Source organism: Pipra filicauda, unplaced genomic scaffold, assembly GCF_003945595.2.
Source record: "Pipra filicauda isolate LSUMZ 115617 unplaced genomic scaffold, ASM394559v2 scaffold560_size303775_pilon, whole genome shotgun sequence".
NCBI classification, from domain to species: Eukaryota; Metazoa; Chordata; class Aves; order Passeriformes; family Pipridae; genus Pipra; species Pipra filicauda.
Genome location: NW_024104710.1, coordinates 129469 through 148574, shown reverse-complemented (window position 1 = coordinate 148574; position 19106 = coordinate 129469). Strand labels below are relative to the sequence as shown.

Here is a 19106-nt window from a genome sequence, read left to right as displayed (position 1 = left end):
AATACTGTCCACCCAGCTAGAAAGCAGCTTTGCAGAAAAGGTTCTGGCAGACCAACTTGCTCATGAGCCAGCAATGTGCCCTTCTGGCCAAGCACATGAATGACATCCTGGGTTGCATTACACAAAGTATTGCCAGTGGGTCGAGGAAGGGGATCCTTCCCCTCTACTCATCACTGTTGAGGCCACACCTGGATTACGCTGTACAGTTCTGGGCTTCCCAGTACAAGATGCATGGACAAAATGGAGAGCATGCAACAATGAGCCTAGAGATGGCTAAACAGTCCCAGCTCTCTGAGCCTGTCCTCATATGCAAGATGCTCCAGTCCCTTATCTTTATGGCCCATCACTGGATGGCCAAATGACAAGACAAGAGGCAATGGGCACAGACTGGAAACATGGGAGGTTCCTCCTAAACATCAGAACACACTTGCACAGGCTGCCCAGGGAGGTTGTGAAGTTTCCATCCTTGAAGGTACTTAAAAGCCATATGGACATGGTCCTGCACAACTGGCTCTAGGTGGTCCTGTTTAAGCAGGGGCAAGGGAATCAGGTGATCTCCAGTGGTCCCTTCTAACCTCAAGTATTCTGTGATTGTGCAGTTTCAGAATCACACAGAGGGTCAGGTTGGAAGGGACCACAGTGGGACATCACGATTCAATCTCCCTGCTCAAGCAGGGCCACCCTAGAACACATTGCACAGGATTGCATCCAGAGTTCTTGAATACCTCCAGTGAGAGACAATCTGTTCCAGTGCTTGCTCACTCTCACAGCAAAGAAGTTCTTACACATGTTCAGGCAGAACTTTCTGTGCATCACTTTCTGCCTGTTTCCTCTAGACCTATTGCTTGGCACTACCAAAAACAGCCTGGCTGAATTCTGTTGACATCTTCCCTTCAGACACTTACAGACATAGGAGAGATCCTCTCAGTCATGTCTTTTCAAGGCCAAACAGGCCCAAGGCTGTCAACCTTTCCACATAGGAGAAATAGTCCAATTCCTTAACCATCTTTGTAGCTCTCCACTGGTGTCACCCCTAGTGACAGGTCTTCCACTAGACCTTGTACCAAGTCTTGTTCCTTACTGCTTTCTTCCTGTTTAAACGTGTTCTAGAAAAATGAGAATCAGATACTACTATAATTTCTTCATTTTCTACCTATATTCCTTTCAAATATCTGTTTATTTTCATTGATTTGATTTCCTTGCTTCCTCTTCTTCTAAATCCTTTATTCTAATAGACAGAAAGCTACACTGGACCACAGTAAACAAACTTTAAAGTGCCCACCACTGCATCTCTGGCTAATGAGCCAAAAATGTGGTTTTGTATAAGCTGTTTGGAAACTATCCTTATGTGAACAAGCCACAGTGCCTAATGTGGGAAGAGAATGTCCCTTCAGAAACAAAGAACAGTGTCTTCAGCATGTCTCTTCCATCTATATAAACCACAAGAAATGTCACTGCACTACAGAAATTTAAGTCCATAAAAGGAAAATACTGGTCAAAGCTATTCAAAGCTTTATATGTCACACATACAGAATTTGTGTGACGTTAGCATGATAATTTAAAGGCCTAAGTGTCTCATGGGAAAAATCATGTTTCTTTTTCATGCTTTGTTAGAGAAGATACAAAAGGTAGTACCTTTGGATCTTAACACTGATTTTTCTACTCCTACCAAAAAAACAAAACCAATAACCAAACAAACAAAACCCCACAACTTTTCAGGGAAGAGAATTCATGTCAGAAAGCAAATATCCAAGTCAAAAATATGTCAGTTACTTTTATTTTGCTAGATTTCTGAACAGAAGGCTCTTCAAAGTTTTTCACATTTCCTGTTTTCACTTGTTCAGACAACACAACATTAAGAAGTATCCATTGCACAACAACTTGTTTTAAGCAGTAAAAGGTTGCATAAATTGTCTCTCATAAAACAGAAAACTGATGCTATACTGGGATAAAGGTAGCTTCACACACACACACACACTCACCAAGAAGTCCTTTTTTCACAAATTACCTTCAACTCTCAGGTAACTGAAATAAGGCTGAGAAGTTGTATTTTACTGCTCCGCTGATACAGTGATTATTAGGACACTAACTAAGCCCTTCTGTTACTTTAACTATGAAAAAAAATCCGATATAGGACATCCAGCAGCACATATCCTAAGTAATCCATGAATTTATTTCAGAATAACATGAAGTTTATGGTTCCAAACTAGTCTTTTATGTTCTTTCCTTTCTTAAATCCTTTTCTACTCGGTCACTAAATTCCTTTTCAGAATTCACTTTCAGTCCTCTGCTATGGGATCCTCCCTTAGGAATCAAGTCTTTTCTCATTGTTATCAGAAAAAAAGAAGGAAAAGTAATGCTGATGAAGATTAAAAAGATCCCTTCATGCTCTGGTGCTCTCACTACACTTTTACACTCATGCATTCCTCTCTCCCTGTAAAATGCATTTCTTTTACACATGTGCATTACAGTTTTGCCATAGAATACTATACCTGTCCAGCTCTAGCGTTTTTCTCCCTACTTTAGCAAGATTAAGCTACATTCTTTAAATATTACTAAAGTAAGGAAGGTTAGCACACTTACAAGCATAATTCTAATTATCTATACCCTTGCTCTAAAAGGTTAATAGTTCTTTATCTAAAGAAAGAAACTAAAAGTTAGTGGGAGTCATGAAGCTGCCACACTAACTTACCTGAAAAAAAGCTATATATTTATTGATTGGTGTAGTTCAAGAGAAATGCTATTCCACAATTAACATAGGAAGAGAATACAGAACCCAATACGAGGCCAGCAAACAACTGGTCACCTACAGAAGACCCAAAGTACGCAACCAAGACAGTCAACAAGGGTCAAAGCAGTTAACCCTCATTGCATCTACCTAGTAAAACTCTAAATTCAATTTTCAATTACTACAACAGGAAAATTTTTTGAAAGTGCCTTTTATAAGACATATAGATACTAAATCTCTTGTAACATCCTCATAAGCAAACACAGAAAGCGTGGTCTGGATGAGTGGGCAGTGAGGTGGATTAGGAAACGGCTGAACGGCAGATCCCAGAGGGCCATAATCAGTGGCACAAGGTCTAGCTGGAGGCCTGGCACTGGTGGTATTCCCCAAGGTTCAATACTAAGCCCAAGCTTTCCATGAGGCAGCAGTGTGCCCTGGTGGCCAAGAAGAACAATAGTATCCTCAGGTGCATTAAAAAGAGCTTTGCCAGCAGGTCAAGGGAGGTGATCCTGTCCCTTTACTCAGCCCTGTGAGGCCACATATGGAGTGCTGTGTCCAGTTCTGGGCTTCTCAAGACAAGAGAGACATGGAGCTCCTGGAATGAGTCCAGCAGACAGTTACAAAGGTGATTAGGGGGCAGGAACACCTCATTTATGAGGAAAGGCTGAGAGAGTTGGGCCTATTCAGCCTTGAAAAGACATGACTGAGAGGAGACCTCATCAATGTCTACAAGTACCTGAAGGGAGGGTGCCAAGAGGATGCAGCCAGGCTCTTCTCATTGGTGCCAAGCAACAGGACAACAGGCAGAAACAAGTGCACAGAAAGTTCCACCTGAACATGAGGAAGAATTTGTTTACTGTGCAGGTGATTATGCACTGGAACAGATCGTCCAGAGAGGTCATGGAGTCTCTCTCACTGGAGATACTCAAAATTCACCTGAATGCAATCCTGTGCCACGTGCTCTAGAATGACTCTGCTTGAGCAGGGAGGTTGACCAGATGTCCCACTGTGGTCTTTTCCAACCTTACCCATTCTGTGATTCTGAATGTGTAAATATATTCTTTAGCTTGTATTCTAAAATACTTTCTGTTTTCATGAGAAATTTCAGGTTTTTTAAATGAAGGGAAAACCAGAAAATTCTTCCAACGTGAGAAAGGCTTCAGCTGCTATCATTACATGGCCAGTACCAGTACACACATAGTACTTTTGTTGAATTACAAGATCCCATTTTCAAATTTTATGTACTGTAAATTTTATTACTTTACACTTACAGAACTAAGAAACAGGTCTTCAATGTTTCCCAGTATAACTCAAAGAGCAAATTAAAATTCATTTTCAAGGGTAGTTTATTAACCATTGATTAGTTCCCACATTACCACTATACATCACAGACATATAGGCTGCAGAGGAGAAAGAACTCACTCTTTCCCTTAGCACAAATCTGAGCAGCAACTCTGTCTTTGCTGTGCCTTTCTGTCCTGCTGCAAACAGTTAAGTTTCACTGCCCTTCCTTCTGGTATTTTCAAGCCCAGGCACCACAATTAGAAAGATAAGAGATAATACATTTCAGATCACTTTTGTAAACAGTAAATGACAGATGTGGGTTGACCCCACCCAAACGATTTGTCACCGCACCCAGTGAATAAGCACATCAGCTGTTTTTCTACTACAGTGATCAGCAATTAACTATTTAACAAATTTTTAGCTATAATTCTTTAATGTCAGGATTTCTAACATCCCATTGACATAGAGGGACTAATTATATAGTGCTGCCAGCACTACTGGTGCTTTCACCAGAGCAGATCTGCACCAGCAGCCTAGCTTCTCTCTGAAGCCTCTGCAAATCATTCCATCCCATGCAGGCAGAGCCCTGCAGCGAGGATGCAGGGCATTGCCAGCAGATGGAATTCTTCCAGTTCAGTGACATCTTCTCCCCAAGGTGCATTAGCACTCCACTGGTGTAGCTGCATCCACATAAGGGCTTTTGCCAACAGAAAAGGGTTTTCTTTCCTCCTCTGTGCTTTAAGGCACTGCAAATCAACCTAAAACTCTGTAGGTTGTACCACATGCAGACCCACTGAATCATAAGTAAAGCTTGTATCAGCAGCTATACTGGCAACACAACAAGCAGCCCACAAACTAAAGAAGTCCTTATGCTAGCGTAAGCTTATATATCTACACCCCCCCCCACATACTATATATGATATATACACAATATTTTATATTACATATGAATATACAGAATAGTATGTATAATACATAGCATATGTTACATATATACTGACTGTTTATACTTTTATGTAAAAACATAAAAGATCTTTTGTGTGTTTGTACATATGGTTATTCTTCTAAAAATACGTATTTCAGGGAAACAGTTTCTGTCTCAAATATCTTATAGCAAAAGAAAAAAAATTAGAAATGAGTCAGAAGACCAAGTTTTCAAGGGTTCTTGTATTAATCATGTAATTGAGCTTTTTTCTTGCTTTCCTTAAATTAAATTATGTTGGAGGGTTTTCTTTCCTTATGCTAAATTCTGAAGAAATACGGGATGAACAGCAAAGCTGAAGGCAACCAGAGGAAAAAAGACCGCAACAATGGAGGACCAGAGAAGCCTTTGTACAGGACAGATGCCACAGGGCAGAAGGGGTAGTGAGTCACTGGAGAAAAAATTATCCTTGTTCAGGAAAACATGGCTTCACCAAAGGCCTTCCCAGACTCTAAACGAAAGTAACAAATTCAAAACCACTGTCTACAAGTCACAGAAGATGACCTAAGTTCTCTTGGTCCCGACAAGACAAAGGCTGGTTATCTGAAACCACTCACATTCCTCCGATCACTGTCAGTGTAAGTCAGTTCAAGAACAAATCTTTAATTTTAAAACAGTACATATTGCTTTCTCTGAAGACTCAGATGCAAGCCTCAAGTCTCTGGAAGGAAGCTGTCAGCACACATTGCTTCAGGTCTGCAGAGACTGCCAGCATATTTCTTTTCTGCGGCAACTATAAATTCCTCCTACTGCTTACCTTCTAATCTCAAATCTATGTATTTGCCTTTTTAGCTACTGTTAGCATACTGCCATCATCCAACAACATTTCAAAAGCATGCTCTGGCAGCACAGCAGCCAGAAACAACTAGTTCAAGCATGCAACAATTTGGAAATGGCTTACAGATATTACTCTAGGGGGTTTTATTACTGACATATGATTATCTTAAAAAGCATCTATTTTCCTTCCAGGCTCTTTTAGTCTCCAGAAATTTTACTCTTGCTGAACTTGAAAACAGTAATGCCCTGAGTAGCAAGGCTTTTTGGTAAATTAAAATCCAGAAGTTAAATACATAACTTGAAATTGAACTCATCACCCTTTTGTCCAGGCCACTACTAGCTACAAAAACATTTCAGAGCCAAAAACTGAAAAATATGACAGTTATAAGACAAGCATTACACCAATTTTTATTTACTGTCCCAAGCCACAGGTTAGATCCTTGTAAGTTTCCTCTAAATTCCATAACTTCAACATGCCAAATGATGATCACTTCTGAACATGCAATTGAGCAATCCACTTTTGGTAATTCTTGCTTTTATTTCCTCAATACTACCGCTTGTCAGTATTTGATTTGAAAAGCTAGTTAGCCAGTACCTTTATAAACACCACTGAATATTCTCAGGCAATTAAGTATTATATAAAACAGCAACCTTGGTAGTTCAGCAAGTACTCTGAAAAATTAAAAAATAACTCAGTTACTAGATAACAGGAATTCTATAACTGACACAAACTTTTAAGCATATTGAAGAATTACCACTAATTCTGTAAAAACTGTCTCTTTGCCCTGTCTTTAATGTTTTCTAAAGTTATCCTAAATGCCTACGATAGCCTCACTCTGTGCAAGAATAAGGAAAGTAAGCTTCTTGTCTAATCCTCCCACATAGTCCCTATGTTTTGTCTTGCTCTTCCCCTGTGAAAAACATAGCCATTTTCTGTTTGTATGTTGCTGTTTTCTTGCTCATTTCCAATGTTTACTACTTTTAATACTTGTGTTCCCCTGTATGTTCCTCCAGTCTCTCTGCACCTTCCTACTCCCATTGACTCCATCTTTGTCACTGTCACCCAGTTAGAAGTTATTTTGCCTGTGAAGTCCACATCACTCTCATCTGCACAGTCACAATTAGTTCACTTCAGTGTATCAGCATTTACTTCTCAAAATCTGTATGGTTCATCCTTTGCACCTCTCCTACTGCTAAGTAGGCCAACTTAGAGCCCTACGTCATTCAACATATAAACTCCCAACAACTTTCTCGGCTCCTACTCACACTGGGATGAGACAACTCCATGAACATAACCACACTTCATCCTTATTCAACTGACTTCTTTGCATTTGATTTCTCCTCATGTGCCGTCCAAGCTGAATTTCTCTTCTGTGTCAGCCAACCAATTCACTCTTCCTGTCCAGCTCCTTCCTCCTCCAAACCTACTGTATTTCACACTACTTTCAGGATGAGAATGGCAGGTCACATCATACTTTTATCTTAGCCTACTGACTCTTCACCTGCTACAATTTCCCCTCTTATCTTACTTGAAATATGAACACAAAGCAGACACTTGTATGAGAGAAGAAATTATGTTTATCTTTTCAGTGTGTCTCCTTTTACTTATTTAATAACTTAGGTTTTGTGAATATTATCTACTTCATTCGTATCTTCAAACATGGAAAGCTATTCTGCCTGCATATACTTTAATCAAGAGAGGTGGATTGAATCACTCTCCAGAGGAAGTAATCCTTTCCTCTAAGATTAAATAATTACCCTCTGGTCAATTACATATACAAATATACACATACACTCTGCTCCAACCACATTCAAAAGCAAACCCATCCCTAACATGCATTTTGTCTTTCAAGTAGCCCTTCTATATTGTCTGTATTAAAGCTCACTGAACACATCTGCTGCAAATTCTTGCCTTGAACTGTACTATTCCAGCATTTTGACCCAACTTTAGTCCCTACCATTTCACCAAAACTATTCTTTCCAAATCAGTCTAACAGAATCATTTGGAGCCAAGTTCACAAAATGAATCAATCTCCCCAGCTTCTATCTACCCAACTCTTCCTGAAACCACATGTTCCATTGACATGCCTTCTTCTTTTGTTCACTATTACTACATACACAATTTTCTAATTTTACCAGTCCCTCTGCACCTCTATCGTGCTGCAAAATAGACCTGCTCAGAGCTCTACATCATTCAGTGCCACATCCCCAACACCTGCTCAGTAGAAAGTAATTTAGGAAGTGGTACCAGCTCACAGTTGGTACATCACCTGCTATCTCTTCAGAATCTACCTGCTTTCTGCATTCACAATTGTAGCTGCATATCTTCAGATTTAAGCTCTAGCTAACGGTATTTCTGTCCAACCATCGTCCTCTCACTCCTTTCCTGAAAGCTGTTAAGCTTCACAAATTTGTAACTATATACTTGGATTCACCCTTGACTTGACGCTTAGATACTAGATTTAAATGAGAGAGCCACCTAAAGATCTCTTGGTTTTCTTTTTGGACAAGATCCAAGATGCAGCCTTTTCTATCCACCCGACAGGAAAGCTTGCAAGACAAGGGAGGTCTGGCATGCAATTCAATTCTGTTTAACTTTTGGATGCAATTTTGCCCTCTCCAGAATGACTGAGAATACCTTCTTCTGCAGAATATTGTCTCATTCAGACACTACCCTCCTCTATATTGCTGCTCCAAGGTTCTCTGTTTCCCCATCAGTCTATAGTGCACGGGGGGTGGGGGCTGGTGGTGTGGAAGGAGCATGTGTCAAATGGAAAACAAGTCTGGTTAACACTATTTGTTCATTCACATTTTACACACCCTCTCTCAGATTTTCTTTTTTGAGTAGGTCAAGCTACCAATACACATCAATAGTGCTTTCTTATTTTTCCTCAAAACTTAGTGGCACTAACGATAAAAATCTGACCATTTTTCGGGGATTGATATTTTGAGAATACTAACTGCCATGCTGACAAATACATTCCTCAGTTGCTTTGGTCTGGAGCCTTTGTATTCTAAAAGCAGCTACCATGACAGAATCCTAGGATACAATTAAGATTTCTATGTGTTTTAAAATATGAAGGATAACCCAGGATGTTATCATGCAATAGAGCTCCTATTCCCAGAGTTTAGTAACTTAGACTTGCCATTAGTTTACATTAAAAGCAAGAAAAGTGTCTTGTGCTCACTAGATCTCATTTTATTTAATTTAAAAGAACTAGGCAATTTCCCCTCCCTCAGCACATAATGCAGATCAAGGCTGAGAAGGATCTAAAGTAATGCTACAGCTGTTTAGTTCTTCCCTTGTACTAAGTTCTGCATTCATTTCTGCTCTAGTCTGTATTTCTGTTTTATAATGAAACATACAGCCTAGTTATTTATAGGCTTTCTAAGGATTAACTACACACTCATAAGAATAAACCCTCAAGAGGTTAACCTCATCCTCTTAAGCTTCACACACTACAATCCCACAGATAGCTGGCAACCACAGCCAAGAGAGGAAAAAAAAGTCCCACATCTTGCTAATCCTTTAGCCAACCATCTCATGCAACAGTGGAGAGGCCTCTCAGAGGCCAGCAACTCAATCTATCTCAGGAACACTGTCAATCCAAAAGATACATATTTCACTGAATCATTAGCAACCCATCTCAAAAGGCAAAATAAGGCATACCTGGCTTCTAAGTGGTATGCTGAAATCATGCATCAAAAATGCAATGCTAAAGAAAGTTTCCAGTTTGATGCTTGCATTTCTCATTCAGATGTTAGTATATTCTACTAATTAAACTAGTTTACTGAGTAGAAAGTAAATAATAAATTTTGCATTCACACCTAGACATACCAATTTAACTTTCCCTTATAGTTGCTAACATGAACTTGGAGTACTTGTGATCTTCTAGACAGGGCCTATCTCAAGAAAACAAGTCATCCCTCAAAAAAAACCAAAACCAACCAAACAAACAAGAAAAAAAAACACCCACAAAGGAACCAAAAAACCCTTTCAAGTTAAACCATAATAATCTACCTAATTATTTCATACCATGATCTGGATTTTTCCTTAACCCCAGAAGAGGACACTGCCCAGCTGCAGCAATGCCAAGGATTTAGTGGGTGCACTTATCTTTTCAGTCAAAGGTTTCTGCTTTATTATTTATCTAGTGAAATTGCTACTTTATTCTAATAGAAATGCCATTTTAAAAAAATGAAAAGGAGGTTGTTTAGCCACACTGCTACCCCATGGCTGAAAGCTAAAGCCTTATACTTATCCATGCAGGGTAAGTATAAGGCCAGTGGTATGACTCTTAATAATCCAATATCATCCATGTTTTTTTCCTGAAGTAAAAATTTTTAATCAACACATAGGATTAGCACTGCTTGCAAGCTCACTGAGTTCAACTATGTCACTTTTTTTTAAAGGTGTCAATTTATTCATTCTGTTTTGTACGTGCTTATATACACCAATTCCAAAGTCTGGCTTTGGACTTCACAGGCAAATTCTCTGAAAATCTCAGTCCTGTGAGGTTGTAAGTGTCTACCCTCACAATCTGTCCTCTAATAGGCCTCCATCTTTTTAACTGGAAAAAAAGAAGTATAAAATAAATATCATTCAAAACCATTTTGTACTTCAAAACATTATTCCCAGTAATTAAAGTCTTTGTTCCCTTCCAAAATTCACACATAGCACAGCAGAAACAAAATTGCTCTAACTCAATTGCAAAACTCTTGATTTATCTAGTGTCAGGAAATACTGGCCTATACGGACAGAAAGGAAAGGGGGGGGGGGGGGGAAGCCAAATCCTGACAAAAATGTAGAATTTTATTTAGTCAAGAGAAACTATATAAGTGAACACAAGCTAGGAAAATTAAAAACTTTCCTTCTATCCTCAAAATTTATCATACATAAGTATCCTCGGTAGCATGACACCAGAGGCTACTTGATTGCATCCTCTACTGTTACAGACTGGTCCAGCCTATTTGCATTCTAAAAAGAAGTTTCATGATCTTTCATGCTCATAATAGGTATCTAAACTGTTAAGTTACTGTATCTTTTCTCATCTTGAAAGGCCTTGGCAGCATGGCCCTTCCACAGTTCTTTACACTAAGTTGGGTCCCTGAACAATACTGACAGCTGCTATCAAACTGTGCCGTGCTCAGCCTCACGGCAGCTGCTGCTTATAGGAACAGACAAGCTTCTGATGTGTCCTCCCTTCTGGGGAAAGGGTTTGACACCCTTAGTACTCAGTGAGGGGGAGAAAAGGTCCACTGAATTGTCAACCTGATTTTATGCTATTCAGATTTTCCAGGACACACACTGTCCCTTTAAAAGAAAACCAAGCGCATGTCGGAGTATGAAACTTATTGTGCAGCACAAGGTAACTATTGATTAATATAACTGCAAAAGATCACTGGGATGTACATCTAATTTCAGCATTATGTATACGCGCGCATCTACATGGTGAAACAAACTTTGTGCCCAATGTGTTAATTTCCTCATTCACAGTTTTGGATTTGTATCGCATCATTCGGAAGTCTTTCATAAGACACAGGAAAGTATCTCTTCAGGTGAAATATTAGACAATTAAAAACCAAAAAAGGTGGAGGCTTCTATTCCTGCTTCCAAAGAATGTCCCTCTATTCTCAAAAAAAAAAAAAATTAATTGCATGTGATACTTGTAGATTCTATGGTTTTTAAAAGACTACATTGTGCAGACATAAAAAGAAGTAAATTACATGCCTGAGAGAGCAAAATTTGGTTTGTCTAAGTAGCACTATCCTAAGTGGAGCAAGAATGTTTTTAAATACATTTTAATACATATTTCCTTTTACTGCATTAACTCTTCTTTAGAATTAGTTCATTAAGAAGGGTTTCCATTCCATTTTCATCCTAAATAAGTCATTTGTTTTAAAAAATACAGGAAAGTACAGTTCAACCTTTGTTAATCAAATACTACAAGTGTACATGTGCTTGTATTTCAAAGATCAAATCAGGTATTCATAAAGTAATTCATTACACAAGCAAAGCACAGAGGAGAGTCTGACAAATACAGATGTAATTGTGTTGGGTTTCTAAGATGTGATTAGCAAATCAACTAAGTAACAGTCAAAATTTGATACGAAGGAAAAACAGCAGAGATTTGAAAGGGGGGATATGTTTAAGCAAAGCTAATCTGTCAAGTGTAATAAAGCAGCTTGAATAAAATTTAAGCTGAAAATCCACTGAAGCTCCCCATTTCAGGGAGGAAAAGCTATTAAAAGGAAATGAAGGTCACCCTCCCAGTTTATTTCACCTAATTGACTGCCAATAGCTTACCACAGGCAAACCGACTGCAGATCTGCAATTGAGAAACTGATGAAAGGAGCGTTTTCAAGCTGAGGCTCATTCTTTCAATCCTCCCTCACTCCTATTTTTTTTTCCATCTCCAGTTGGGATGTAATTTTAAGCACAGATGGATTAACCGGTTCCATTGTCTGTAGACGTCATTGGACTATGGCACTGTTAATCCATACAGCAGCATGTCTAATTATCATTACAAAGTGTCTGAGGGAACTATAAAGACCAGCAGGGCATCTTTTCACAAGCAATTAACATAAATTGATAAATGAGTAATTTGAATCCACTCAAGGCAGATGAATTTTATGAATAAAATCAGAAAGGACAGGTTCTTGTTTCAGCTACTTCTTTCACTTAGTCTGGAAGGACACAAAACATGAGAAATATTCTACACTTAATGGCAGGGGAAATGAACTCATACAGTGGAAGGAATGTATGGTTCAAAAAGTTCATTAATACAAAGCCAGTGACTTGTGATTGACAACCAGTCACAAGCAAGTAGTATTAACTTTTTCAGCATATTTAAAAGCACATTCTTGGTGAAAGGCTATTAGAACACTGTGTCAGACAATTAATACTACTTCAAAAGCAAGTGAAGTTTCTATTCAGTAGCTTGCTAATTTAAAATTCATGAAAGATTCACAAGAAAGGGAAAAAAAGAAGAATGAATAGTTGTACAGGCTCCAAGAACTCAAGTGTCACAAAAAGCAAGAGGTAAAAGTAACTAGATCAACTGACATTCAAAACCTATAAATAAACAAGCAACTCTCCTAATAATTATATTTCTTGAAGGACAAGTTTTGTTATATGCAGCATTGCTGAACAAAATGATGTTCTGACAAAGTAAACTATTTTTTTTCTTACTCCTGCTAAAATCTGTGTGAAGCGTAAACACTTCAGCAACACTGGACATCAAAACGGTGTTAGATATCAAGACATTAAGTTTATTTTAAAAATAGCAAAGCTGTAAGATATGAAAGCAAGTTATACACACTGTAGGAGGTAGACCTGGAAGGCCACGTACCCCGATGATGGCATTCAGTTCAGCCATGGTCACTTGTTTGGCACGTTCTACAGCTTGGGCCACTTGTTGCTGATGCTATTAAAAGAAGAAAGGGTATGGGGAGGAATTTTTGTTAAAGTATTGACCACACCAAATCAAACCAGGATCACAAACACTTGAATAACCGGTTTGAATGCAGAAGCCCAGACTACCTATTGCAAGACATCTTATGCAGGTAAAAAAGGTAATAGAGGCCTATTTATCACCTGTTCACAAGGAAACAAGAGCCCTGAAGGCAGATAGTTTATCTCTTACCCCATGCCATTTCATTATTAATTTCCTGGCAACTGAATAATCATTTTAACTGAGCTGACAGGACAATAATGTCAACTTCACACTAGTGTCAGTTTTAACATTTATATACTCTGTGCCCACACAACAGAATTTACCGAAATTTCAAACATGGAAAAGAGCTTTGCTGAACTCAAGAATAAAAAACACTCTCTATCAACTGCAGAGTTTGAAAATAACAAGCTTCAAAACATAACAGCAGCTGCCCACAATACACTAAAATCACAGTCATTCAGATCATATGTAGGTTTATAACCTTAAACAATGTTTTGCATCCTAGCTAAATACTCACCCTAATGCTAAAGTTTGATACAAATTGTACAGAGAAGATAAGCATGTTTATTTCAGTAGGCAAACGTTTGACAACTGAATATCTAATAAGCAATCACCATGATTAGAAATGAAAGCATTTTCTTGTATTGGTACTATTTTACAGACTCCCACTCTCCCTCAGGCAATGAATGAGGCTGAGCCATTCTCATCAGTTTGAACACAGATTTGTTAGACCAAATTAGCAGGGGGTTTGCACACTTCAGCTCTAACAGATGTTCCTTACACTTGTGTATTGTGATGAAATTAACATCTTAAAACTAGCTAATTTGCAAACAGAAAAACAACATAATTGCACTTTAACAGCTGAACAGTTTTACTTACTTCCTGAGACAAAAATGGGATGACTTGTGCACAAATTGTATTCAATCTCTTGGCGATTTCTGTCTACAGAGGAAAAGTATTTTGATTAAAAACTGTGTTTTAGGGGTTTTGACATACATTAGCTGGTATGCAGGACTATATTAAGTTCAGACAGCGAAAAAAGTAACAAAAAAATACCCATTTTTCATACTACTGCAAATGTAAATACTTAATATATAAGACCAGATGAGAAAAGAGATTTAGTTAGCTACTCTAGGACATCTGCCATGTCTAAAGTACCTAATCTGTATACACATTTGGGCACAAATCTGGTCCTCGTATAAAGTTCATTAACAAGTAGAGCATTTTTGAAATCCATTAAGCCCCAGTAAAAGCCTTTTAAAAGGTAAATTTATTATTACTCAAATTATCAAGCAGCATAACATGAATGCAACAGGCGTAGAAGAAAAATACTTCTTTCATGATCAATTTTATCTGCCTATTAGAAGGTAAAATTATTTTACTGACAGAAACACACCATCAGGCATATGAAAGAAATACCAAAACAGAACTAAGGAAGAACTGAGACAAAAAGTACAGACCTCAAAAATCCATATTGAAAGAGAATTAAAATATTGCAGACAAGAAAAAAATTAGACCAGAAAGTGTGATAGTCAATAATAGCATTAATCCATAAAGATATTTCTTGGTTTGCCAGGGGTTAGACAAGAGGTCACTGCTGCGAATCATTAGGCCTTCCATGAAATGACAAGTATTAAACCTGAGCAAAGATAAACTCGCTTAAAGAAGTCAGACTAAAATGTTGCTAAATCTTCTGCCAAGCCTTGTCCTGAACTTTCCCATCATCCTGAGTTTTTTTAGAAGACACTGATGTGTTGATCCTTATAGATCAGTCACACAATAATTAGGACACAAAAGCCACCCTCTCCTTTTATGTCTCAGCATACAGGTGATTTAGGATCTAAGTCAGCAAGCTTTAACACCTCTTTCCAGACCTCTGACAGACACTGGGAAAATACAGGATAGCATCTAGCATCCAGACTCGTGAGACTTGTAAAACACCACTACTTTCTGACACGAACCACTCCACCTGACCAAAGACTGGTATTTGACACAACTACTGAAGTTTTGCAGTTCTGGGATAGTTTCTTCCTAGAATAAACAGGTTTTCCTTAACTAAGGACAATGAAGCAACTTTAGAGTAAATCTTTTCCTCCCTGCAACAAGGGGAACACACATATATTATCAGCTTAAACATCTATAATTTCACAGAGTACCACAGTGGTCTGTTTCTATTCTGCTTCATGACCATAAAACATCCATAATTCCATATTTAACCTGTAGTACTAGTACTACATACCTACTAGCAAAGTCAATACTAGGAAGTTACCAGCTTAACTATTATCAGTTATCAGACTTAACTATTACTAAATCTGTTGGTGCTTCTCTACTAACAAGAAAAAAAAAGCACACGTACTAAAGGGTATTTTTCCACACACCTACTATATCTCTCCAGAAAGCAAGGTAAATCAGCTATGGAAAACAATTCTGTTTCATAGCAATCTGTTTGGCTGATGTTTAGCTAAGATGTTTAGGATCCAAGGAGTTAATTGCCCTAGACCAACTGGATTACCTTTGTTTTTCAAGACAGAAGCCAGGATAATCATAGCAGATGACAGACAGGAAAGAAAAAGAATAAAGTAAGAAACTAGTGAGTGGTGTCTACTGAAAAGTTCTTTGGCCTGTATGGCATACACAAAAGTCTTCCTATTCTGAGATAAGTATCCTTATTGTCGCTGTAAGGAAAAATCATCATCATCATCATGGCTAGGCTTTGAAAACAAAGATTTAGGAAGGTCTCTACCCAGTTTGTTACAAGCACGCTGGTGGCTAAAAAGGCCAATACGAGACAGGCACGTCCGGTTGCAAAAGGCACAGCAGAAAGACTCCTTAGCTGGTATATTCTGGAAGATATCATTCTTTCTGCATTGTCTTTTCTCCTCAAGAGTGATCCTGCGTGCGTTCCCAAAAGCACCAGCAGCATTAAAGATAGTGTGTCTCCAGACTTCCTGATTGGAGGTCAGAGGAAAAAATTCTAACCCTATAAAAACATGGAAGTTGTCCACATTACTGGGTTTTTCTCCCCAAATATCTGAGCTTCACTATAATAACACTGCAATAACATAGCACGCACGTCACAAAGTAAGCAAAAGAATGCAGTATCACGTGATAATTACCAGTCCCAACACAGCTCAATTAGATTTTATTTATTTATTTTCTAAAACAGAGGGCATAATGAACCCTTTCCATGTCACTCTTACTTTAAAATTATTGTCTCAGTACTATCATGACTGACTTCATATCAGAACAGGAAAAAAAAGTATCCTTCTTAGTTTGTCTTTACCAAAGCTAGACATCATTGATGATCATATACGAACAGCAACCTTAATTCACCCACAGTGCTAGGTAAATTTGTATGAACATGCCATAAAATAAGTTTATTTTGAGATTTCTTGACACTGCTACAGGTGCCAGCTAAGAGACATCTACACTGAAGAGGCTATTCTAAACATCGTAACAAAAGTCTGCTTACTAGAATTATTTCACACATGTAAATAAGGTACTTAAAATTACTTATCCATTATGGAATTTCATACATCTCCTGTTTCCTGCCGTCAAATGTTTAGTAAGAAACTATTCTTATTCACTAACATCTTAAAAAATATTTGTTGTCTAGTAAGTTGTGAAAGTGAGGTTTTAATGCACAATTCACCTCATCTTGCCAATCAAGAGTTGCAAGAGATTGTTTTCAGAATTGAGAAAAAGGAATATTTGTTACTTTGAATATAAATCTAACTGTTCAAAAAGCATTCACCTTTTAAGATTAAATACCTTTGAGTACACAGGTGTAAGCATGTGTGTGTGTCTACATTCATTCTTGAAAACAAAACCCCTTTCTGAAAGAGTCAAGGAGTTTCGTTAATCAAGACTAGACATCAGTAACTCGTGTCATTAGAGTAAGTCCCCGGATTTGGGGCTCATGAATCTGAGTCTTAAAATAAAGGTACTTATCGCCTATTCCTAGAGGCCTCCCAATATAATAAAACTATTATCTAACTACTGATCTCCAGACATATAGAGAAGTCAGAAGAATGAATAAACAAAGGAAATTTTGCAGAAAGCTGCTCAAACATAGACAAACATGACTAATCACCCATGTTCTTTGGCTCCTCGGTAAAGCAAACTACAGAAGCCTGTATCTCTCATGAAAGTCCTCAGAGCTCTATGGAAGTTCTTAGTAAAGTATCTGAAGTGCCCTTAATTGTTTGTGTTCTTAATGCAGAACCTCTTGAATACATTCATTTTTAATAGAGAACTTGAGTGTGGGGCCCATCAAAGAATAACAAAACTATATCATTCAATGGTTCTTGCTGTTGTAATGACTATCTTTTGATTTATTTGCAAATGACAAGCTTGTCAGATCCCTGACTGAAGCGCTACCCTCCTTTCTGAAGTATCATTAAAAATTAACATGAAGGAATACAGCTGCATTTTGTAAAATTAAGTTGAGCTGATGGATTTTTTTCTCTTCACTCATGTAATTTTTTTTGTCTCTGTTCCATTTAGTTAAGGACTTAAATGTTTTGACCTAACCATTGCCAAACTCAAGTGTTTGTACTTAAGTTTGTCTCTTGCTAAAGTGAATTCTTAACATAATGACAAAGAACCAAGCAGCCAGACTAGTTACTAAATGTACTTATTTAAATAAGGCATTTTACTAAGCAGTTAAGAAAGCTTTTATATATAACTGCAAATTTTTTCCTTCTGCATTGTTAGAAAAAAGTATAGAAGTGTTTTCCTTTACAATAGTCTATTCCAGATAATTGTGCATTTTGACAGCCCGTACTTTCCAAAGCACCACATAAGATATACTTAAATCAACATGATTCCTTGGAACGCACAGATTTTTGCACTGGAATGAAAAGAAGGAAGTATAATACAGGTATCCAAACTATTTCACACCATAATAAATACCTATGTGTATGTAAGTATAAATGCTGGAAGCCCTAGCTTATGGGAACCAGCATTCTCACTTCTGAGTGAAGAATGCAGACTTTCTCTGAGGAAAATTAGTTAATCACCTTTCAGCTTCAGAGGTTTCGACAGTAATAATTTTGGTTTTGCTCCAAATACATGTTCCCAGTAGTAATATACCATATCAATTCACGTCCCAGTAGTAATTTTGGCTATAGCATCCAGAGTGATTTAAGGCAAAAATTAAGTCTTACAACAAACTAGTTTCAGCAATCAGTTGTGCTGCAACAGCTGCTCTATTATTAGTGCTGAGACTCCTCAAAGGTGTCCAGACCTTATTTTACAAAGCAATGCTCAGCTAAAAATGTCCATTGTATGTCAAAAGCTTGTTATTCTTTCTTGCACTGAAGTTCCATTAACACAAAGTTAGATCAGATTTGAAAGCACTCTATCACCAGTTCTTAAGGATGGGTTTCTGCATTCTCATTTATTACATTTGTATTTACTTTATTATTTTGACCAATTTTTAGAATCAAATTTGTAATTAAATGAAGAAAAACATAGCTTAGGAGCAACACTATTAGCGTAAAGCAAGAAAACCTAAAGTTCTGATGATACCAAAAAAGCACAACCTAATTCATTCTTTTCATGCAAAAGAATCAAGAGAATCAGTCTCTAATACACAGAAATTAATATACTGTCAAATCACACTCACAAAACATTTAGAAGGTAATTCCTAAGCACTCTGCTTCTGTTTACACTTTCAACACATAGAAAGCCAAGTACAATGCTGAACTCCTTCTGGAGAGACAAAACGGACTTCCTGCCGTTTACAGCATGTAACAGTAATCCACTGGAGAGTAAAGGTCAATGTTGCACTTTTGGTCATTACTGAATCACATTTGAGATTATCTGTGGTGGGATGGGAAGAAAAATCGAAGCCTATGAGAATGCTGCAAATGGC

The 19106-nt window shown here is 37.8% G+C and overlaps 1 protein-coding gene across 3 annotated transcripts in view; it reads right to left on the bottom strand.

The window, feature by feature from the left end:
• Positions 1-19106, bottom strand: part of TLE1 (TLE family member 1, transcriptional corepressor) — an 81224-nt gene that overhangs the window by 44590 nt on the left and 17528 nt on the right. The window contains exons 5-6 of one of the 3 annotated variants that reach the window (XM_027734316.2): positions 14108-14170; positions 13094-13198 (exon numbers count right to left, since the gene is read on the bottom strand). The exons of 1 other annotated variant lie outside the window; for it this stretch is intronic. In XM_027734316.2, coding sequence (XP_027590117.1) covers positions 13094-13198; positions 14108-14170 — 168 coding nt within the window. The remainder of the gene's footprint in view (positions 1-13093; positions 13199-14107; positions 14171-19106) is intronic. One more of the 3 variants, XM_027734318.2, reaches the window with a different exon arrangement.